At 40.6% G+C, this 25,071-nt stretch overlaps 1 protein-coding gene across 1 annotated transcript in view; it reads right to left on the reverse strand.

The window, feature by feature from the left end:
* Positions 1-25,071, reverse strand: part of DYNC1LI2 (dynein cytoplasmic 1 light intermediate chain 2) — a 326,410-nt gene that overhangs the window by 15,619 nt on the left and 285,720 nt on the right. Inside the window, exons 11-12 of the mRNA XM_053700389.1 lie at positions 15,544-15,661; positions 13,771-13,887 (exon numbers count right to left, since the gene is read on the reverse strand). Coding sequence (XP_053556364.1) covers positions 13,771-13,887; positions 15,544-15,661 — 235 coding nt within the window. The remainder of the gene's footprint in view (positions 1-13,770; positions 13,888-15,543; positions 15,662-25,071) is intronic.

Below are 25,071 nucleotides of genomic sequence, written 5' to 3' on the forward strand. Positions count from 1 at the left end.
GAGACGTATGGGATAGCAATACCCAAGATGTGGAACTCAACACAAGAGTCACTAGAGAGGGAGGGATAAAAATAAAAACAGCCATTTTCCGCTGAAAAAAATTAGATCAAAAGCAGAAAAATCAAACTGAAACCGCAGCCTGAAGAACTTTTCTACCAAAAACTACTTCCGAAGAAGCAAATACATCAAAATGGTAGAATTTAGTAAATGTATGCAAAGAAGACCAAGTTGCTGCTTTGCAAATCTGATCAACTGAAGCTTCATTCTTAAAAGCCCAGGAAGTGGAAACTGATCTAGTAGAATGAGTTGTGAGGTGGGGCTTGACCCGACTCCAAATAGGCTTTATGAATCAAAAGTTTTAACCACGTGGCCAAGGAAACGGCAGAAGCCTTCTGACTTTTCCTGGAACCAGAAAAGATAACAAATAGACTAGAAGTCTTCCTGAAATAGCTTCAACATATTTCAAAGCTCTCACCACATCCAAAGAATGTAAAGTTCTTTCCAAAGAATTCTTAGGATTAGGATACAAAGAAGGGACAACCTTAGGTAGGAATTTAAATGAAGTCCGCAAAACTGCCTTATCCTGATGAAAAATCAGAAAAAGAGATTCACAAGAGAGTGGATAATTCAGAAACTCTTCTAGCAGAAGAGATGGCCAAAAGAAACAACCCTTTCCAAGAAAGTAGTTTAATGTCTAAAGCATGCATAGGCTCAAACGGAGGAGCCTGTAAAGCCTTCAAAACCAAATTAAGACTCTAGGGAGGAGAGACTGATTTAATGACAGGCTTGATACGAACCAAAGCCTGCACAAAACAATGAATATCAGGAAGTTTAGCAATCTTTCTGTGAAATAAAACAGAAAGAGCAGAGATTTGTCCTTTCAAGGAACTTGCAGACAAACCTTTATCCAAACCATCCTGAAGAAATTGTAAAATTCTAGGAATTCGAAAAGAATGCCAAGAGAATTTATGAGAAGAACACCATGAAATGTAAGTCTTCCAAACTGAATAATAAATCTTTCTAGAAACAGATTTACGAGCCTGCAACATAGTATTAATCACTGAGTCAGAGAAACCTCTATCACTAAGCTCAATTTCCATACCTTCAAATTTAATGATTTGAGATCCTGATGGAAAAACGGACCTTGAGATAGAAGGTCTGGCCTTAATGAAGTGGCCAAGGTTGGCAGCTGGACATCCGAACAAGATCCGCATACCAAAACCTGTGAGGCCCCGCTGGAGCCACCAGCAGCACAAACAATTGCTCCATGATGATTTTGGAGATCACTCTTGGAAGAAGAACTAGAGGCGGGAAAATATAAGCAGGTTGATAACACCAAGGAAGTGTCAATGCATCCACTGCTTCCGCCTGAGGATCTCTGGACATGGACAGGTACCTGGGAAGTATTTTGTTTAGATGAGATGCCATCAGATCTATTTCTGAAAGCCCCCACATCTGAACAATTTGAGAAAACACATCTGGGTGGAGAGACCATTCTCCCGGATGTAAAGTCTGACCACTGAGGTAATCCGCCTCCCAATTGTCTATACCTGGGATATGAACTGCAGAAATTAGACAGGAGCTGGATTCCGCCCAAACAAGTATCCAAGATACTTCTTTCATAGCTTGAGGACTGTGAGTCCCACCCTGATGATTGACATATGACACAGTTGTGATATTGTCTATCTGAAAACAAATGAACGGTTCTCTCTTCAACAGAGGCCAAGACTGAAGGGCTCTGAAAATCGCACGGAGTTCCAAAATATTGCTTGGTAATCTCGCCTCTTGAGATTTCCAAACGCCTTGCGCTGTCAGAGATCCCCAAACAGCTCCCCAATCTGAAAGACTTGCATCTGTTGTGATCACAGTCAAGGTTGGACGAACGAAAGAGGCCCCTAAAATTATACAATGGTGATCTAACCACCAAGTCAGAGAAAGTCGAACATTGGGATTTAACAATATTAATTGTGATATCCTTGTATAATCCCTCCACCATTGGTTTAACATACAAAGCTGGAGAGGTCTCATATGAAAACGAGCAACGGGCGATCGCGTCCGATGCTGCAGTCATGAGACCCAAAACTTCCATGCACATAGCTACTGAAGGGAATGACTGAGACTGAAGGTTCCGACAGGCTGCAACCAATTTCAAACGTCTATCATCTGTTAGAGACAAAGTCATGGACACTGAATCTATCTGGAAACCTAAAAAGGTTACCTTTGTCTGAGGAAACAAATAACTTTTTTGGTAAATTGATCCTCCAACCATGTCTTCGAAGAAATAACACTAGTTGATTTGTGTGAGATTCTGCAGGACGTAAAGACTGAGCGAGTACCAAGATATTGTCCAAATAAGGAAATACCGCAATACCCCACTCTATGATTACAAAGAGTAGGGCACCTAGAACCTTTGAAAAGATTTTTGGAGCTGTCGCTAGGCCAAAAGGAAGAGCAACAAATTGGTAATGCTTGTCTAGAAAAGAGAATCTCAGGAACTAATAGTTATCTGGATGAATCTGAATATGAAGATATGCATCCTGTAAATCTATTGTCGACATATAATGCCCTTGCTGAACAAAAAGGCAGAAAAGTCCTTATAGTCACCATTTTAAAAGTTGGTACTCTTACATATCGATTCAAAATCTTTAGATCCAAAACTGGTCTGAATGAATTTTCTTTCTTTGGGACAATGAATAGATTTGAATAAAACCCCAGACCCTGTTCCTGAAATGGAACTGGCATGATTACCCCTGATAACTCCAGGTTTGAAACACACTTCAGGAAAGCCTGACCCTTTACTGGGTTTGCTGGAATGCGTGAGAGAATTATTCTGAATCCTAGTCTGTAACCCTGAGAGACAATACTCTGAATCCAATGATTTTGGACGGAATTGATCCAAACATCTTTGAAAATTTTTAATCTGCCCCCTGCCAGCTGAGCTGGAATGAGGGCCGCACCTTCATGCGGACTTGGTTTTGATCTCTTAAATGGCTTGGATTTATTCCAATTTGAAGAAGGCTTCCAATTGGAAGCAGATTCCTTGGGGGGAAGGATTAGGTTTCTGTTACTTATTTTGTCGAAAGGAACAAAAACAATTAGAAGCTTTAGATTTACCCTTAGGTCTTTTATCCTGAGGCAAAAAAACTCCCTTACCCCCAGTGAAAGTTAAATTATTGAATCCAACTGAGAACCAAATAATTTATTACCTTGGAAAGAAAGAGAGAGCAATATAGACTTAGAAGTCATATCAGCATTACAAGATTTAAGCCACAAAGCTCTTCTAGCTAAAGACATAGATTTAATATCAATTTTGATCAACTTAACAATGCTAGACAAATCATGATCCGATACTTGTTGCACTAAAGTTTCCAACCAAAAAGTTGAAGCAGCTGCAACATCAGCCAAAGAAATTGCAGGTCTAAGAAGATGACCTGAATATAAATAAGCTTTCCTTAGATAAGATTCAAGTTTCCTATCTAAAGGATCTTTAAAAGAAGTACTATCTTCCATAGGAATAGTAGTAGGTTTAGCAAGAGTAGAGATAGCCCTAACAACTTTGGGGATCTTTTCCCAAAACTCCAATCTAACTGCTGGCAAAGGATACAATTTTTTAAACCTTGAAGAAGGAATAAAAGAAGTACCAGGCCTATTCCATTCCTTAGAAATCATATCAGAAATAGCATCAGGAACTGGAAAACCTCTGGAATAACCACAGGAGGTTTATAAACAGAATTTAAACGTTTACTGGTTTTAATATCATGAGGACTAGTTTCCTTCAAATCTAATGTAATCAACACTTTTTTTTAACAAAGAACAAATATACTCCATTTTAAAAAAATAAGAGGATTTGTCAGTGTCAATATCTGAGGCAGGATCTTCTGAATCAGATAGATCCTCGTCAGAGGATAATTCAGTATGTTGCTGGTCATTTGAAATTTCATCAACCTTATGAGAAGTTTTAAAAGACCTTTTATGTTTTTTAGAAGGCGGAATGGCAGACAAAGCCTTCTGAATAGAATCAGAAATAAATTCTTTTAAATTTACAGGTATATTTTGTGCATTAGATGTTGAGGGAACAGCAACAGGTAATGAACTACTACTGATGGATACATTCTCTGCATGTAAAAGTTTATCATGACAACCATTACAAACCACAGCTGGAGGTATAACCCCCACAAGTTTACAACAAATGCACTTAGCTTTAGTAGAACTGCTATCAGGCCGCAGGGTTCCATCAATGATTTCTGAGACAGGATCAGATTGAGACATCTTGCAAATGTAAGAGAAAAAAAAACATATAAAGCAAAATTATCAATTTCCTTATATGGCAGTTTCAGGAATGGGAAAAAATGAAAACCGCATAGCCCTCAGACATAGAAAAAAAGGCAGGAGGCAAATAAAAAAGGGGTCTTAAATAATGAAAATATTTGGCGGCAAGTATGACGCACAACAAACAGAAAAATATTTTTTGGTGCCAAAAACGTCCGGAAACGACACACTCGCGTCATAGATGACGCAACCTTGTGAAAGGACTCAGGGTCAACTAAGACGCCGGGAATGACAAACTTGCGTCAACTAACATAATTTCGCACCAAAAATGACACAATAAACTCTGGCATTTTGCGCCCTCGCGAGTCCAATTCTGCCCACGAATTTAAAAGACAGTCAATTGAATAAGAGACTATACCCCAGGTAAGAAATACATTTTTCATAAAAAAGCATTTCCCAGATATGAAACTGACAGTCTGCAAAAGGAAATATACTGAAAACCTGAATCATGGCAAATATAAGTACAATACATATATTTAGAACTTTATATAAATACATAAAGTGCCAAACCATAGCTGAGAGAGTGTCTTAAGTAATCAAAACAAACTTACCAAAAGACACCCATCCACATATAGCAGATAGCCAAACCAGTACTGAAACGGTTATCAGTAGAAGTAATGGAATATGAGAGTATATAGTCTATCTTAAAAGGGAGGTAGGAGATGAATCTCTACGACCGATAACAGAGAACCTATGAAATAGATCCCCGTGAGGAAAACCATTGCATTCAATAGGTGATATCCCCTTCACATCCCACTGACATTCACTGTACTCTGAGAGGAATCGGCCTTCAAAATGCTGAGAAGCACATATCATCGTAGAAATGTTAGCACAAACTTACTTCACCACCTCCATAGGAGGCAAAGTTTGTAAAACTGAATTGTGGGTGTGGTGAGGGGTGTATTTATAGGCATTTTGAGGTTTGGGAAACTTTGCCCCTCCTGGTAGGATTGTATATCCCATACGTCACTAGCTCATGGACTCTTGCCAATTACATGAAAGAAATAGGGATACCAGGTCCCTCCCATTCCCGAGCAATAATCTCTGTAGCCCGGTCTGGAACCGGAAAAAACATAATTTATGCTTACCTGATAAATTTATTTCTCTTGTGATGTATCGAGTCCACGGATTCATCCTTACTTGTGGGATATTCTCCTTCCCTACAGGAAGTGGCAGAGAGAGCACCCACAGCAGAGCTGTCTATATAGCTCCCCCCTTAGCTCCACCCCCAGTCATTCGACCGAAGGCTAGGAAGAAAAAGGAGAAACCATAGGGTGCAGTGGTGACTGAAAGTTTAAAAATAAAAATATATATGCCTGTCTTAAATAAACAGGGCAGGCCGTGGACTCAATACATCACAAGAGAAATAAATTTATCAGGTAAGCATAAATTATGTTTTCTCTTGTAAGATGTATCGAGTCCACGGATTCATCCTTACTTGTGGGATACCAATACCAAAGCTTTAGGACACGGATGAAGGGAGGGACAAGACGGAAGGCACCACTGCTTGTAGAACCTTTCTCCCAAAAATAGTCTCCGAAGAAGGAAAAGTATCACATTTGTAAAATTTGGAAAAAGTATGAAGCGAAGACCAAGTCGCCGCCTTACAAATCTGTTCAACAGAAGCCTCATTTTTAAAAGCCCATGTGGAAGCCACAGCTCTAGTAGAATGAGCAGTAATTCTTTCAGGAGGCTGCTGTCCAGCAGTCTCATAGGCCAAACCGATGTTGCTTTTCAGCCAAAAGGAAAGAGAGGTAGCCGTAGCCTTTTGACCTCTCCGCTTACCAGAATAAACAACAAACAATGAAGATGTTTGACGGAAATCTTTGGTTGCTTGTAAGTAGAACTTTAAAGCACAACCACATCAAGATTGTGCAACAGACGTTCCTTCCTTGATGAAGGATTAGGACACAGAGAAGGAACAACAATCTCTTGATTGATATTCTTATTAGAAACAACCTTAGGAAGAAAACCAGGTTTGGTACGCAAAACCACCTTATCTGCATGGAAAATAAGATAAGGGGAATCACACTGTAAAGCAGATAGCTCAGAAACTCTTCGGGCCGAAGAGATAGCAACTAAGAACAAAACTTTCCAAGATAGAAGCTTAATATCTATGGAATGCATAGGTTCAAACGGAACCCCTTGAAGAACTCTAAGGACTAAGTTTAGGCTCCAAGGCAGAGCAACAGGCTTAAATACAGGCTTAATTCTGACCAAAGCCTGACTAAAAGTTTGAACGTCTGGGACATCTGCCATACGTTTGTGTAGTAGAATAGACAAAACAGATATTTGTCCTTTTAGAGAACTAGCTGATAATCCCTTCTCCAAACCTTCTTGGAGAAAAGACAATATTCTAGGAATCCTAATCTTACTCCACGAGTAACCTTTGGATTCACACCAATAAAGATATTTGCGCCAAATCTTATGATAGATCTTCCTGGTGACAAGTTTTCTAGCCTGAATCAGGGTATCACTGACCGACTCAGAGAACCCACGCTTTGATAGAATTAGGCGTTCAATCTCCAAGCAGTCAGAAGCAGAGAAACTAGATTTGGATGGACCTTGGATTAGAAGGTCCCGCTTTATTGGCAGGGTCCACGGTGGAACCGAGGACATGCCCACTAGGTCTGCATACCAAGTCCTGCGTGGCCACGCAGGTGCGATCAGAATCACCAAAGCTCTCTCCTGCTTGATTCTGGCAACCAGACGTGGGAGGAGAGAAAGCGGTGGAAATACGTAGGCCAGATTGAAGGACCAAGGTACTGCCTTGGGATCCCGGGACCTGGACCCGTAACAAGGAAGTTTGGCATTCTGATGCGACGCCATCAGATCCAATTCTGGTGTGCCCCATAGCTGAATCAGCTGAGCAAATACCTCCGGATGGAGTTCCCACTCCCCCGGATGAAAAGTCTGACGACTTAGAAAATCCGCCTCCCAGTTCTTTACTCTTGGGATGTGGATTGCTGAGAGATGGCAAGAGTGATCCTCTGCCCATCGGATTATTTTGGTTACCTCCATCATCGCTAGAGAACTCCTTGTTCCTCCTTGATGATTGATATAAGTTACAGTTGTGATGTTGTCCGACTGAAACCTGATGAATTTAGGCTGCAGCAAGCTGAGGCCACGCCTAAAGCGCCTTGAATATCGCTCTCAGTTCTAGGATGTTTATCGGAAGAAGAGATTCCGCCCGAGACCATAAGCCCTGTGCTTTCAGGGAGTTCCAGACTGCACCCCAGCCTAGCAGGCTGGCATCCGTCGTTACAATGAGCCACTCTGGCCTGTGGAAGTACATTCCCTGAGACAGGTGGTCCTGAGACAACCACCAGAGAAGAGAATCTCTAGTCTCCTGGTCCAGATGCAGTTGAGGAGATAAATCTGCATAATCCCCATTCCACTGTTTGAGCATGCATAGTTGCAGTGGTCTGAGGTGTAGGCGGCCAAAAGGAACTATGTCCATTGCCGCTACCATGAGTCCGATTACCTCCATACACTGAGCCACAGATGGCCAAGGAATGGAATCAAGAGTTCGGCAAGTGGTTAAGAGTTTTGATTTTCTGACCACCGTCAGAAATATTTTCATTTCTACCGAATCTATCAGAGTCCCTAGAAAGGAAACTCTTGTAAGAGGGAAGAGAGAACTCTTTTTTTTATGTTCACCTTAGACCCGTGAGATCTCAGAAAAGCCAACACAATGTCCGTGTGAGACTTGGCTAGCTGAAAAGTCGACACCTGGATTAAGATGTCGTCTAGATAAGGCGCCACTGCTATGCCCCGAGGTCGTAGAACCGCCAGAAGGGACCCTAGCACCTTTGTGAAAATTCTTGGAGCCGTGGCTAATCCGAAGGGAAGAGCCACAAACTGGTAATGCCTTTCTAGAAAGGCAAATTTGAGAAATTGATGATGATTTCTGTGAATAGGGATGTGTAGATACGCATCCTATAAGTCCACGGTAGTCATATATTGACCTTCCTGGATCAGAGGCAGAATAGTCCGAATGGTCTCCATCTTGAATGATGGAACTTTGAGGAACTTGTTTAGAATTTTGAGATCCAAGATTGGTCTGAAAGTTCCCTCTTTTTGGGAACCACAAACAGGTTTGAGTAGAACCCTAGCCCCTGTTCCTCTTTTGGGACTGGGTGGATCACGCCCATGGTAAGGAGATCTTCTACACAGCGTAAGAACGTCTCTCTCTTTGTCTGGTTTACAGACAATCGAGAAATATGAAATCTCCCCCTTGGAAGGGAGCCTTTGAATTCCAGAAGATATCCCTGGGACACAATTTCTAAAGCCCAGGGATCGTGAACATCTCTTGCCCAAGACTGAGCGAAGAGAGAGAGTCTGCCCCCTACTAGATCCGGTCCCGGATCGGGGGCTACCCCTTCATGCTGTCTTAGAGGCAGCTGCAGGCTTCTTGGCCTGTGTACCCATGTTCCAAGCCTGGTTAGGTCTCCAGACTGACTTGGATTGGGCAAAATTCCCCTCTTGCTTTGTAGCAGAGGAAGCTGAAACGGAACCACTCTTGAAGTTCCGAAAGGAACGAAAATTATTTTGTTTGATCATCTTATTTGATCTATCCTGAGGAAGGGCAGAACCTTTCCCTCCAGTGATATCTGAAATAATCTCTTTCAGTTCAGGCCCGAATAGGGTCTTTCCTTTGAAAGGGATGTTCAAAAGTTTAGATTTAGATGACACATCAGCAGACCAGGACTTAAGCCATAACGCCCTGCGTGCTAAAATGGCAAAACCTGAATTCTTTGCTGCTAATTTAGCCAGTTGAAAAGCGGCATCTGTAATAAAAGAATTAGGGGCCTTGATTCTGTCCATAATCTCCTCTAATGGAGTCTCCATCTGAAGAGCCTCTTCTAGAGCCTCAAACCAGAAAGCAGCTGCAGTAGTTACAGGAACAATGCATGCAATAGGTTGGAGAGAAAAACCCTGATGAACAAAAATTTTCTTCAGGAGACCCTCTAATTTTTTTTATCCATAGGATCTTTGAAAGCACAACTGTCTTTGATAGGTATAGTTGTACGCTTAGACAGAGTAGAAATTGCTCCCTCCACCTTAGGAACTGTCTGCCACGAGTCCCGCATGGTGTCAGATATGGGAAACATTTTCTTAAAAACAGGAGGGGGAGAGAACGGAATACCTGGTCTATCCCAATCCTTAGTAATAATATTCACAATCCTCTTAGGGACTGGAAAAACATCAGTGTAAACAGGAACCTCTAAGTATTTATCCATTTTACACAATTTCTCTGGAACCACCATAGGGTCACAATCATCTAGAGTCGCTAATACCTCCCTGAGCAATAAGCGGAGGTGTTCAAGTTTAAATTTAAAGGCCGTCATATTAGAATATGTCTGAGGAAGCGTCTTTCCTGAATCAGAAATTTCTTCCTCAGATAACAAATCCCTCACCCCTACTTCAGAGCATTGTGAGGGCATATCAGATACGGCTACTAAAGCGTCAGACGGCTCAGCATTTTTTCTAAACCCAGAGCTGTCCCGCTTTCCTTGTAAACCAGGCAGTTTAGATAAAACCTCTGTGAGGGTTGTATTCATAACTGTGGCCATGTCTTGTAAAGTAAAAGAATTTGACACACTAGATGTACTTGGCGTCACTTGTGCGGGCGTTACTGGTTGTGACACTTGGGGAGAGCTAGATGGCGAACCCTCATTTACTTCTGACTGAGAATCATCTATTGCTCTATTTTTAAGTGATTATATATGTTCTTTATAGTTTATAGACATATCAGTACAATTGGGACACACTCTAAGAGGGGGTTCCACAATGGCTTCCAAACATATTAAACAAGGATTTTCCTTTGTGTCAGACATGTTAAACAGGCTAGTAATGTAACAAGCAAGCTTGGAAAACACTGTAATCAAAGTAAAAAACACTTAGAAATAAAACGGTACTGTGCCTTTAAGAGAAAAAAGCTGCACCAGTTCTGAAAAACAGTGTAAAAAAGCAGTAAACGTAACAAAATTTTTACAGTAGCATTATAAAGACTTCGTAACTTTGCACAGCTATGCAAATAAACAATTAACCCCTTAATGGCAAAAACGGATTGAAAAACGTTAAACCCAGTAAAAAAGACTTTTAGAACCTTGCCACAGCTCTGCTGTGGCTCCTACCTGCCCTTCAGAACGATTTGTGGGGGAAAAACTTCTTTAACAGCCCTCAAACACAGCAGGAACCTCAGGAGAAGCAGTGATATGTCTCAGAGGAAAGGAAACTGCGCAACTGAGGTGTGAAAATATGCCCCTCCCACCTCACTCGATGTTTTGAGGCCTATCAGAGAAACACCAGAGTGTCTCTTAATTAACCATGTGAGTTACAAAACTCAAAACCAAGCCACAATGACCCCTTTAGTCCCTTCAAAAAACGTTATAAATGCATCAATAAACAAAACGTTTTTCCCTAACAGTGTCACCAGTAACTAATGAGCCCTTCAAGCAAGCTGAAATTCCTATTAAAATGTCTGAATACAGCTTACCCTTCCCTCATGGGGATATTGCCAGCCTTTTCTAGAATTAACACAATCTGTCTAGAAAAATATAGACTGAACATACCTCATATGCAGCTTAGCCTGCAAACTGTTCTCCCAACTGAAGTTTTCCAGTACTCTTCAAGCCTTGTGAGAACAGCAGTCTATCTTAGTTACAAAGTGCTAAGTTCATCATCCTCCTTGCAGAAATCTTCATCCCTTTTCTGCCAGAGAGTAAATAGTACCATTCAAAATAATAAACTTTTGCTTGAGAAATAAAAAACTAATATTTTAGTCACCACATAGCTCTTTGCCCTTCCTAGCAGTTAGGCAGGCAGAGAGAATGACTGGGGGGTGGAGCTAAGGGGGGAGCTATATAGACAGCTCTGCTGTGGGTGCTCTCTCTGCCACTTCCAGTAGGGAAGGAGAATATCCCACAAGTAAGGATGAATCTGTGGACTCAATACATCTTACAAGAGAAACCTCCACCGTGGAAGGGACGTCAAAGTATTTGTTTAACTTACTAGACTTCTTAGGGTTGACTACGACAGTCATGTCAGGGTCGTCCAAGGTGGCCAAAATCTCTTTAAAGTAACAACCGGAGGTGTTCTAGCTTAAACCTGAAGCATACAACTTCAGCATCAGAAAAAGGAGTTACACTGAGTCAGACTTTACCCTCAGATGCTACCGTAGTATCTCCTTCATCAGACTTCTGGGAAGGATCATTCGGACTAGCCACAACTGTGTCAAATCTTATTCACTGATTCCTTAGATTTCCTCTTGCGCTTTCCCTGTAGCATGGGAAAAGCAGACAGCGCATCAGTTACCGCAGAAGATATGTGGGTAGCAATGTCTTGCAACGTAACTCTAGCCAGAGTGTGAGAGGAAGCGCAGCGCACTGCATGTGTAGACGATAAAGTTTGGGACACTTGAGGAGAAAGCTGCGGCATATCTTGAACAGGGGACCCCCTGAACAGCAGCCGCCTTAGCTAATGATGGCTCAGATTCAAAAAGTCTCTCCCTGTAATGTAATGTTCTTTCAATACACAAGGTACAAAAAGGGATTGGGGGTTCCAAATTAGAGTAAAAACACAAGCTACATGTAATGTTTTGCAGGGCCTCTTGATCCATCTTTACCCAATGAGCCAACAAAATAAACACATCTGCTTTATTTAGCTTCGAAAAATAATAACAAAAAAACGTTACTGGCACTTTAAATTTTAAAAGTAAAAATAATTTTCCTTTACTACCACCAAGCAGCAGTTCACTATAAACCTCAGACAGCCTCCTCACCTCAGCACTCCTTGCCTCCTGTGAACCAGATAAAACTCTGACTACGATCCGGACTCAAAATCTAGCTGTTCAAAAACAGCTACAATATAAAAACACTCCTCTTTCAGCAGAGACGCAGCAAAATACCACTCTAGACCGGAACTAAAATGAAGTGCTCCGGAAAGGTGCTGAACACTAAATTGCCGCCTCAGAAACCCGCCCTTCCAATTCGTGGGCGTTCCTAACTAGAAAAGAGACCAGCCGCCATTACTATCAATGCGGGAGCCATTACACACAGTAAAACACACTGTCTCTGTCCCACAAAGTCTGGATTTAAACAGCAACAAATAAACTAAATCTGAGCCTCTCCAAAAGAGTTTAGGCCCCCAGTGCCTGCATACACTGCCTACTAAAATCATATAAACCAGACTTAAACTTATAAAGTGCCATATTCTCCTTCCAAGAAAATAAAACTAGGCACTTACCTGAAGATCAATCTGCCCGGCAGCAGGTTAGCTCACTTGGTATGAGAGGTCATCTCACTCACATGGACCCGTGGAAAAATCAGGAAAGACTGAATATTCCTAATCAGGCTTTCAGGATAGGGCAGCAAAAACTATTTGGGAGGTGCAGTGAGGATTATACCCCACAAGTTCCCAATTGCTTAAAAGCCACCACTGCTCTACTGAAGAGACTGACATGGACTACGGCTAAACCCCAGGAAGGAGCAAAACAAACTTGCTCTGCTTCAAAATAATATCTTGATTGAAGAATCTTCTTTCAGACACCTAAACTTTACCACCTCCTTGCTTTTAACGTAGGCAAAGAGAATGACTGGGGTTGGAGGGAAGGGAGGTGATACTTAACAGTTTTGCTGTGGTGTTCTTTGCCTCCTCCTGCTGGCCAGAAGTGATATTCCCCAATAGTAATTAAAGATGATCCGTGGACTCACAGTGTCATTAGAAATAAATGTAGTTGTGAGATTGTAGTGAGTGGAAAGAGTTGGCTGATTTGTCATCTAGGTGGGTTTATAGCAGCTAAACTCATGGCACCAAAAAACAACCATGGTAGAGTGAGCAACATGTTTGGAAATGGAATGTGGGACAGCTCTGTGCATTGCAAGACCCTGCAGTTTGTGGGATGGAACAGAGGAAAACAAAAGGTTTTCTCACCACAGAGGAAAATATGGAGAGATAGAGAGGAGGGCAGGAGCAGAAAGGGGATTAGTTTAAATATTTGATTAAAGTTTTCCTTTGATATTAACAGTAACAAATCTCAGAATATATATCAATCAATAGTTGTACTAAAGGAAAATTAAATCAATACAATTATATTACGCTCATGAAAGAGTCCCTCTTAAAGATGTTAAAAATATTAAAAAATATGTGTGCATTAAAAAGGTTAAATTGCATTTTTTGTTCTTATGTTAATGGGGTGTGCCATTAGTCGCCAACAGTGCTATGGGAGTCCTAATGATCAGTTAGTGAGCTTTTCCATGGACCCTCTGTGCATAGACACACTTTCATTCAAAATCAAAATAAACTGTTCAAAATTAAAATAATCAGTGCTGTTTTATATGCATGATACAGATGTGCTTGACTTTAATGCCCCTTTAAAACTGCATACAATAAATAACACAAAGGTCAAAATGTTACCTAATGCTTCATTTTCCCTACCTGTCTTTTTAACTGCACCTTGTGCTGTTCCACCTCCTGGACTCCCAGGGGATCCTGTCTTTTTACTCAGCAGACTGTTAAAGAAACTTGCCAATACACCCTCACTGGCTGCTGCATCTGTAAGAAGAAAAAGATAGCTCAAATAGTATACACACACATATATACATACATATATACATACAAAACACGGGTGGGGTCAGCACGCTCAGGCCGGACCGGGTACACGTCCTATGACCCTGCAACATGCACAGCCCTGGGTGCAAACCAGCACTCTCAGGAAGCTGCACTGTCACCAGAGCCACAGGCAGTAACTCCAGACAGGCCTGGGTGCAAGGCCCAAACAGGGAAAATTAAAAAAAAAAATACATTAATATAACACACAGAAAAATTCCAGCACTCTAAGATAGCTCACAACTAAGATAAAAAGCAGCAATGGAAGACTTAGTTACCGCATCTGGCCAAATGGGAAAAGCCCAGGTACCTTGTCAAGGTCTCTTCCAAAAAAACCTTGGTCCCTAAACAGCCACACAATGCAGGCTCACAATCAAACAACTGTGGAAAAAAAGCAACTGTGAAAAAATGGAGGGTGCACAGGCTTATGTAATCTCCCCAAACATATACAAAACACGGGTGGGGTCAGCACTCTCAGGTCGGACCGGGTACACATCCTATGATGCACAGCCCTGGGTGCAAACCGGCACGCACAGGAAGCTGCACTGTCACCAGAGCCACATGCAGTTGTCTGGGGTTAACTGCCGGTGGCTCTGGTGACAGTGCAGCTTCCTGAGCGTGCTGGTTTGCACCCAGGGCTGTGCATGTTGCAGGGTAATAGGATGTGTACCCGGTTTGGCCTGATCGTGCTGACCCCACCCGTGTTTTGTATATGTTTGGGGAGATTACATAAGCCTGTGCACCCTCCATTTTTTCACAGTTGCTTTTTTTCCACCACAGTTGTTTGATTGTGAACCTGCATTGTGTGGCTGTTTAGGGACCAAGGTTTTTTTGGAAGAGACCTTGACGAGGTACCTGGGCTTTTCCCATTTGGCCAGATGTGGTAACTAACTCTTCCATTGCTGCTTTTATCTTAGTTGAGAGCTTGTGAGTGAGTGCTGGACTTTTTCTGTGTGCTATATTAATATATATATATATATATATATATATATATATATATATATATATATATATATATATATATATATATATATATGTAACCATTTTACATTCATAAAAAAAACAGTTTTATCTGGACACCAAACCTTTGCAGTTTATAAGTATGTCATCGACCTTTTGAGTTAAGAGCCATTATAGTGATAAAATGACATGCTCTAATTCAGAGGGCTAGTCACACAACCCAGCTGTGTGCCTCCCAGTTTCTACTTGGGACCAGCAGTGCTCTTCATCTGCCAAGTGGTACTTTAAACTATGTGCTTAACTGATTTGAGGGGGTTAAACACAGAGTTTCTACTTCTCTAATAATAAATGAGAGCATGTCACTTTATCACTATACTGATTTAAGGCACAGACAAAAAATACAGTTTGTATGAAAGGAGATCAGATAATATCACTATAGGGTAACTCGCCCCATTCATGAATCCGGGAGTAAACAGAATGCTTTAGGCACCCCTGAGAACTCACTGTACCAGATAAATCAAGAAATAGAGTGTGTTCTGGTCAGATTAAGTCCTTCATATGCTCCTGAAGATTCTCCCCCTACTATTCATTTAACCTTTGTGCTAGCAGGGCAGCTTCATACTGCACGGAGGTAAGACCTACTTTTAATATTAGGGTCTGGCTTCTTGACATTCGTCATAGGAGAGGAACTGGGAACAGTGGTGGAACCAGTGCGGCTTGCTGTGCGGGGGGATCCTGTAGGTGCTCGGGCTGGGGATTCCTGGAAAAATTACAATTTAATTGTACATCAGTATTCAGCAAAATTATTTTTACAACAGTTGACCCTTAAAAATATTTTTAACTAAAAATGATTGGGTCTTAAAATAATAATCTCTTGAATTGAATCTACCTGGAAAGGTCAACAAATATTTACATATAGGTAGTCTGATCACAAATTAAATTTCTTTCATAAGGTGGTAAAAATACACAATCCTGGGATTCAACTCCTGGTCACCAGGAGGAGACAGATTCCCCAAACTTTAGTCTAGTCTTTGCCTCCCAGGAGGTAGGTGAAGAATTGAGGTGCTCCTGATTTTTCGTTGAGAGGGGTTCTCAGACCAATTTGAGGTTAGTTTTTTCCTCAAAGTGCCACTACAGAAAGACAGAGGGAATATTGGAGTATAGGGTGTTGACCGGTCCCTTAGCCTCCTCCTGTTGGGTAGTCAAAAACATAATTTATGTAAGAACTTACCTGATAAATTCATTTCTTTCATATTAGCAAGAGTCCATGAGCTAGTGACGTATGGGATATACATTCCTACCAGGAGGGGCAAAGTTTCCCAAACCTCAAAATGCCTATAAATACACCCCTCACCACACCCACAATTCAGTTTAACGAATAGCCAAGAAGTGGGGTGATAAGAAAAAAAGTGCGAAAGCATATAAAATAAGGAATTGGAATAATTGTGCTTTATACAAAATCATAACCACCACAAAAAAAGGGCGGGCCTCATGGACTCTTGCTAATATGAAATAAATGAATTTATCAGGTAAGTTCTTACATAAATTATGTTTTCTTTCATGTAATTAGCAAGAGTCCATGAGCTAGTGACGTATGGGATAATGACTACCCAAGAAGTGGATCTTTCCACACAAGAGTCACTAGAGAGGGAGGGATAAAATAAAGACAGCCAATTCCTGCTGAAAATAATCCACACCCAAAATAAAGTTTAACGAAAAACATAAGCAGAAGATTCAAACTGAAAACGCTGCCTGAAGTACTTTTCTACCAAAAACTGCTTCAGAAGAAGAAAATACATCAAAATGGTAGAATTTAGTAAAAGTATGCAAAGAGGACCAAGTCGCTGCTTTGCATATCTGGTCAACCGAAGCTTCATTCCTAAACGCCCAGGAAGTAGAAACTGACCTAGTAGAATGAGCTGTAATCCTCTGAGGCGGAATTTTACCCGACTCAACATAGGCAAGATGAATTAAAGATTTCAACCAAGATGCCAAAGAAATGGCAGAAGCTTTCTGGCCTTTTCTAGAACCGGAAAAGATAACAAATAGACTAGAAGTCTTACGAAAAGATTTCGTAGCTTCAACATAATATTTCAAAGCTCTAACAACATCCAAAGAATGCAACGATTTCTCCTTAGAATTCTTAGGATTAGGACATAATGAAGGAACCACAATTTCTCTACTAATGTTGTTGGAATTCACAACTTTAGGTAAAAATTCAAAAGAAGTTCGCAACACCGCCTTATCCTGATGAAAAATCAGAAAAGGAGACTCACAAGAAAGAGCAGATAATTCAGAAACTCTTCTGGCAGAAGAGATGGCCAAAAGGAACAAAACTTTCCAAGAAAGTAATTTAATGTCCAATGAATGCATAGGTTCAAACGGAGGAGCTTGAAGAGCTCCCAGAACCAAATTCAAACTCCAAGGAGGAGAAATTGACTTAATGACAGGTTTTATACGAACCAAAGCTTGTACAAAACAATGAATATCAGGAAGAATAGCAATCTTTCTGTGAAAAAGAACAGAAAGAGCAGAGATTTGTCCTTTCAAAGAACTTGCGGACAAACCCTTATCTAAACCATCCTGAAGGAACTGTAAAATTCTCGGTATTCTAAAAGAATGCCAGGAAAAATGATGAGAAAGACACCAAGAAATATAAGTCTTCCAGACTCTATAATATATCTCTCGAGATACAGATTTACGAGCCTGTAACATAGTATTAATCACGGAGTCAGAGAAACCTCTATGACCAAGAATCAAGCGTTCAATCTCCATACCTTTAAATTTAAGGATTTCAGATCCGGATGGAAAAAAGGACCTTGAGACAGAAGGTCTGGTCTTAACGGAAGAGTCCATGGTTGGCAAGATGCCATCCGGACAAGATCCGCATACCAAAACCTGTGAGGCCATGCCGGAGCTATTAGCAGAACAAACGAGCATTCCCTCAGAATCTTGGAGATTACTCTTGGAAGAAGAACTAGAGGCGGAAAGATATAGGCAGGATGATACTTCCAAGGAAGTGATAATGCATCCACTGCCTCCGCCCGAGGATCCCGGGATCTGGACAGATACCTGGGAAGTTTCTTGTTTAGATGAGAGGCCATCAGATCTATCTCTGGGAACCCCCACATTTGAACAATCTGAAGAAATACCTCTGGGTGAAGAGACCATTCGCCCGGATGCAACGTTTGGCGACTGAGATAATCCGCTTCCCAATTGTCTACACCTGGGATATGAACCGCAGAGATTAGACAGGAGCTGGATTCCGCCCAAACCAAAATTCGAGATACTTCTTTCATAGCCAGAGGACTGTGAGTCCCTCCTTGATGATTGATGTATGCCACAGTTGTGACATTGTCTGTCTGAAAACAAATGAACGATTCTCTCTTCAGAAGAGGCCAAAACTGAAGAGCTCTGAAAACTGCACGGAGTTCCAAGATATTGATCGGTAATCTCACCTCCTGAGATTCCCAAACTCCTTGTGCCGTCAGAGATCCCCACACAGCTCCCCAACCTGTGAGACTTGCATCTGTTGAAATTACAGTCCAGGTCGGAAGAACAAAAGAAGCCCCCTGAATTAAACGATGGTGATCTGTCCACCACGTTAGAGAGTGCCGAACAATCGGTTTTAAAGATATTAATTGATATATCTTCGTGTAATCCCTGCACCATTGGTTCAGCATACAGAGCTGAAGAGGTCGCATGTGAAAACGAGCAAAGGGGATCGCGTCCGATGCAGCAGTCATAAGACCTAGAATTTCCATGCATAAGGCTACCGAAGGGAATGATTGAGACTGAAGGTTTCGACAGGCTGTAATCAATTTTAGACGTCTCTTGTCTGTTAAAGACAAAGTCATGGACACTGAATCTATCTGGAAACCCAGAAAGGTTACCCTTGTTTGAGGAATCAAAGAACTTTTTGGTAAATTGATCCTCCAACCATGATCTTGAAGAAACAACACAAGTCGATTCGTATGAGACTCTGCTAAATGTAAAGACGGAGCAAGTACCAAGATATCGTCCAAATAAGGAAATACCACAATACCCTGTTCTCTGATTACAGACAGAAGGGCACCGAGAATCTTTGTGAAAATTCTTGGAGCTGTAGCAAGGCCAAACGGTAGAGCCACAAATTGGTAATGCTTGTCTAGAAAAGAGAATCTCAGGAACTGATAATGATCTGGATGAATCGGAATATGCAGATATGCATCCTGTAAATCTATTGTGGACATATAATTCCCTTGCTGAACAAAAGGCAATATAGTCCTTACAGTTACCATCTTGAACGTTGGTATCCTTACATAACGATTCAATAATTTTAGATCCAGAACTGGTCTGAAGGAATTCTCCTTCTTTGGTACAATGAAGAGATTTGAATAAAACCCCATCCCCTGTTCCGGAATTGGAACTGGCATAATTACTCCAGCCAACTCTAAATCTGAAACACAATTCAGAAATGCTTGAGCTTTCACTGGATTTACTGGGACATGGGAAAGAAAAAATCTCTTTGCAGGAGGTCTCATCTTGAAACCAATTCTGTACCCTTCTGAAACAATGTTCTGAATCCAAAGATTGTGAACAGAATTGATCCAAATTTCTTTGAAAAAACGTAACCTGCCCCCTACCAGCTGAACTGGAATGAGGGCCGTACCTTCATGTGAACTTAGAAGCAGGCTTTGCCTTTCTAGCAGGCTTGGATTTATTCCAGACTGGAGATGGTTTCCAAACTGAAACTGCTCCTGAGGACGAAGGATCAGGCTTTTGTTCTTTGTTGAAACGAAAGGAACGAAAACGATTGTTAGCCCTGTTTTTACCTTTAGACTTTTTATCCTGTGGTAAAAAAGTTCCTTTCCCACCAGTAACAGTTGAAATAATAGAATCCAACTGAGAACCAAATAATTTGTTTCCCTGGAAAGAAATGGAAAGTAGAGTTGATTTAGAAGCCATATCAGCATTCCAAGTCTTAAGCCATAAAGCTCTTCTGGCTAAGATAGCCAGAGACATAAATCTAACATCAACTCTAATAATATCAAAAATGGCATCACAGATGAAATTATTAGCATGCTGGAGAAGAATAATAATATCATGAGAATCACGATTTGTTACTTGTTGCGCTAGAGTTTCCAACCAAAAAGTTGAAGCTGCAGCAACATCAGCCAATGATATAGCAGGTCTAAGAAGATTACCTGAACATAGATAAGCTTTTCTTAGAAAAGATTCAATTTTTCTATCTAAAGGATCCTTAAACGAGGTACCATCTGATGTAGGAATGGTAGTACGTTTAGCAAGGGTAGAAATAGCCCCATCAACTTTAGGGATTTTGTCCCAAAATTCTAACCTGTCAGGCGGAACAGGATATAATTGCTTAAAAACGTTTAGAAGGAGTAAATGAATTACCCAATCTATCCCATTCCTTAGCAATTACTGCAGAAATAGCATTAGGAACAGAAAAGACTTCTGGAATAACCGCAGGAGCTTTAAAAACCTTATCCAAACGTATAGAATTAGTATCAAGAGGACTAGAATCCTCTATTTCTAAAGCAATTAGTACTTCTTTAAGTAAAGAGCGAATAAATTCCATCTTAAATAAATATGAAGATTTATCAGCATCAATCTCTGAGACAGAATCCTCTGAACCAGAAGAGTCCAAAGAATCAGAATGATGGTGTTCATTTAAAAATTCATCTGTAGAGAGAGAAGATTTAAAAGACTTTTTACGTTTACTAGAAGGAGAAATAACAGACAAAGCCTTCTTTATAGATTCAGAAACAAAATCTCTTATGTTATCAGGAACATTCTGCACCTTAGATGTTGAGGGAACTGCAACAGGCAATGGTACATCACTAAAGGAAATATTATCTGCATTAACAAGTTTGTCATGACATTTAATACAAACAACAGCTGGAGGAATAGCTACCAAAAGTTTACAGCAGATACACTTAGCTTTGGTAGATCCAGCAGGCAGAGGTTTTCCTGTAGTATCTTCTGGCTCAGATGCAACGTGAGACATCTTGCAATATGTAAGAGAAAAAACAACATATAAAGCAAAATAGATCAAATTCCTTATAAGACAGTTTCAGGAATGGGAAAAAAATGCCAAACATCAAGCTTCTAGCAACCAGAAGCAAATGAAAAATGAGACTGAAATAATGTGGAGACAAAGGCGACGCCCATATTTTTTGGCGCCAAATAAAACGCCCACATTATTTGGCGCCTAAATGCTTTTGGCGCCAAAAATGACGCCACATCCGGAACGCCGACATTTTTGGCGCAAAATAACGTCAAAAATGACGCAACTTCCGGCGACACGTATGACGCCGGAAACGGAAATGAATTTTTGCGCCAAAAAAGTCCGCGCCAAGAATGACGCAATAAAATGAAGCATTTTCAGCCCCCGCGAGCCTAACAGCCCACAGGGAAAAAAGTCAAATTTTTGAGGTAAGAAAATATATGATAATTAAAGCATAATCCCAAATATGAAACTGACTGTCTGGAAATAAGGAAAGTTGAACATTCTGAGTCAAGGCAAATAAATGTTTGAATACATATATTTAGAACTTTATAAATAAAGTGCCCAACCATAGCTTAGAGTGTCACAGAAAATAAGACTTACTTACCCCAGGACACTCATCTACATGTTTGTAGAAAGCCAAACCAGTACTGAAACGAGAATCAGTAGAGGAAATGGTAAATATAAGAGTATATCGTCGATCTGAAAAGGGAGGTAAGAGATGAATCTCTACGACCGATAACAGAGAACCTTATGAAATAGACCCCGTAGAAGGAGATCACTGCATTCAATAGGCAATACTCTCCTCACATCCCTCTGACATTCACTGCACGCTGAGAGGAAAACCGGGCTCCAACTTGCTGCGGAGCGCATATCAACGTAGAATCTAGCACAAACTTACTTCACCACCTCCATCGGAGGCAAAGTTTGTAAAACTGATTTGTGGGTGTGGTGAGGGGTGTATTTATAGGCATTTTAAGGTTTGGGAAACTTTGCCCCTCCTGGTAGGAATGTATATCCCATACGTCACTAGCTCATGGACTCTTGTTAATTACATGAAAGAAAAGATTTTTTATGTTTACTAGAAGGAGAAATAACAGACATAGCCTTCTTTATGGATTCAGAAACAAAATCTCTTATATTATCAGGAACATTCTGCACCTTAGATGTTGAAGGAACTGCAACAGGCAATGGTACTTTACTAAAGGAAATATTATCTGCTTTAACAAGTTTGTCATGACAATCAATACAAACAACAGCTGGAGGAATAGCTACCAAAAGTTTACAGCAGATACACTTAGCTTTGGTAGATTCAGCACTTGACAGCGATTTTCCTGTAGTATCTTCTGACTCAGATGCAACGTGAGACATCTTGCAATATGTAAGAGAAAAAACAACATATATATAAAGCAAAATTGATCAAATTCCTTAAATGACAGTTTCAGGAATGGGAAAAAATGCCAAAGAACAAGCTTCTAGCAACCAGAAGCAATAAAAAATGAGACTTAAATAATGTGGAGACAAGAGTGACGCCCATATTTTTTCGCGCCAAATAAGACGCCCACATTATTTGGCGCCTAAATGCTTTTTTGGCGCCAAAAATGACGCCACATCCGGAACGCCGACATTTTTGGCGCAAAATAACGTCAAAAAGTGACGCAACTTCCGGCGACACGTATGACGCCGGAAACGGAAATAGAATTTTTGCGCCAAAAAAGTCCGCGCCAAGAATGACGCAATAAAATGAAGCATTTTCAGCCCCCGCGAGCCTAACAGCCCACAGGGAAAAAGTCAAATTTTAAGGTAAGAAAAAATGTTAAATTAAAATGCATTATCCCAAATATGAAACTGACTGTCTGAAAAATAAGGAAAGTTGAACATTCTGAGTCAAGGCAAATAAATGTTTGAATACATATATTTAGAACTTTATAAACAAAGTGCCCAACCATAGCTAGGAGTGTCACAAAAAATAAGACTTACTTACCCCAGGACACTCATCTACATATAGTAGATAGCCAAACCAGTACTGAAACGAGAATCAGTAGAGGTAATGGTATATATAAGAGTATATCGTCGATCTGAAAAGGGAGGTAAGAGATGAATCTCTACGACCGATAACAGATAACCTATGAAATAGACCCCTTAGAAGGAGATCACTGCATTCAAATAGGCAATACTCCTCACATCCCTCTGACATTCACTGCACGCTGAGAGGAAAACCGGGCCCCAACTTGCTGCGGAGCGCATATCAACGTAGAATCTAGCACAAACTTACTTCACCACCTCCATCGGAGGCAAAGTTTGTAAAACTGAATTGTGGGTGTGGTGAGGGGTGTATTTATAGGCATTTTGAGGTTTGGGAAACTTTGCCCCTCCTGGTAGGAATGTATATCCCATACGTCACTAGCTCATGGACTCTTGCTAATTACATGAAAGAAATACCCCTTACAGTGATCCTCTGTATTGACGTACACAGCACTGTATGGGCTCTGTACTGTAAGCAGTTTATTTCCACAGCTGGCTAAACTCAGTAGAGTGGGTGCATCTAAAGGTAAGTGAGCAATTACATACACTCACATAGTCCACAGGCTATTAGTAGGTACAATAAAGAGTCACTTTTTTGATTTGCATTTAAAAGCAAAAAAGGGGAGTGAACAAGTGCGCAACCACACAAAACGCATATGCCGTGAAGCTTCTTTTCATCCTGCTAGCAGATTTTACCTGTCATGTTTTGCTATGGACTTTTTGCTTTTAAACGTAAAATCAATAAAGTGACTTTTCATTATATCATTGGATTTATTAGCTTTGTACTTAGAGTGCAGGGCACCTGTGAGGAATACGCCACCCCCAGCATCTGAAGTCTATGCCGGCACCCCGTTCTCCATTGAGCTGTTACTGAAGAGCCCATGGACTGGTAATAGTGCGCATCGGACCTATATATGTATGTATTAGTAGGTACACCTTTCAGGGTGAGCATCATAGCCAGGGGACATTACACTATACAGAATTTACCACTTTATTTATTAAATCTAAAAGATTACAGAGACGGTCAGTTGCGCTTAAAGTTTTCATACTGTGATTTTTATTTTTATACATTTTTCCACTTGGGAATGTTTTTGCGCTCTTTATATGTTTTCCATAGTTTAACATTTCTATGTTCTTGTAAAAAAATATATTTTTTTAATGCCATTTATTTTTACTCAGCACTATTGACTGCGCTCTCTTTGCTTCAACTGGCTTCTTACAGTTTTTTTTTTTTGCTCTCCCAACTCAGCTTAGTGCGCTCCACATTTCTGATTTTAATAAGGGCAGCTCTTTATATATTTGTGTGCTTTGCATAGTTCATATTCCTACGTTCTTTTATAGATTTTTTTTTATAAAATTCCATTCATTCTCAGTTAGTGCTATTTAATTTGATTATTTCTTGGATCCACGCAAAGGCCAGAAGGCCTCAGCATTTTCTTTAGCTTCTTGGCTAAAATTCTTAATTCTCAAGGTTTTCTTTGAAGAGGGAAAGCTCCTTCAGAATGCTTTGTAGCACATTCTACTTGTTCAATTTCCACTTCCTAGATTTTTAAAAAATAAAGCTTATACTGAACAAATGTGCAAGGCAACAGCATGGTCATCCTTGCATACCTTTAATACATTCTACCACTTTAATGTCTTTTTGCTTCTTCTGAATTGGCTTTTGGTTGGAAAGTCCTCCAGACCACAGTTAAAAAAATAAATAAAACAAAAATACTCTGAGACTCCACCACTTGGGTATTACTTCCCAGGAATAATGGATCATGGACTCTCACCACCTTATAAAATTAAATTTATGCTTACTTGATAATTTAATTTCTTTCATAGTGATGAGAGTCCATGAGCCTACCAAATTTTAACAAAAACATTTCTGTCTGCACCTTATTTTCTCTGCTGGGTCCTTACTTCTCTTTATGTACGACTATCATACCAGAGAGAGGTGTGTGTGTGTGTGTGTGGGGGGTGTAAGTACTTATGACATTTTGGGAATCTTTACCTCCTCCTGGTGGCCAGGAGTTAATTCCGGGAGTAATGGATCGTGAACTCTAACCACCATGAAAGAAATTAACTTATCACATAAGCATAAATTTTGTTTTTGCTCAACATACAGCATCCCAAGAGTGGACAGTGACAGT

The sequence above is a fragment of the Bombina bombina genome, chromosome 1 (assembly GCF_027579735.1).
Source record: "Bombina bombina isolate aBomBom1 chromosome 1, aBomBom1.pri, whole genome shotgun sequence".
Classification (NCBI taxonomy): Eukaryota; Metazoa; Chordata; class Amphibia; order Anura; family Bombinatoridae; genus Bombina; species Bombina bombina.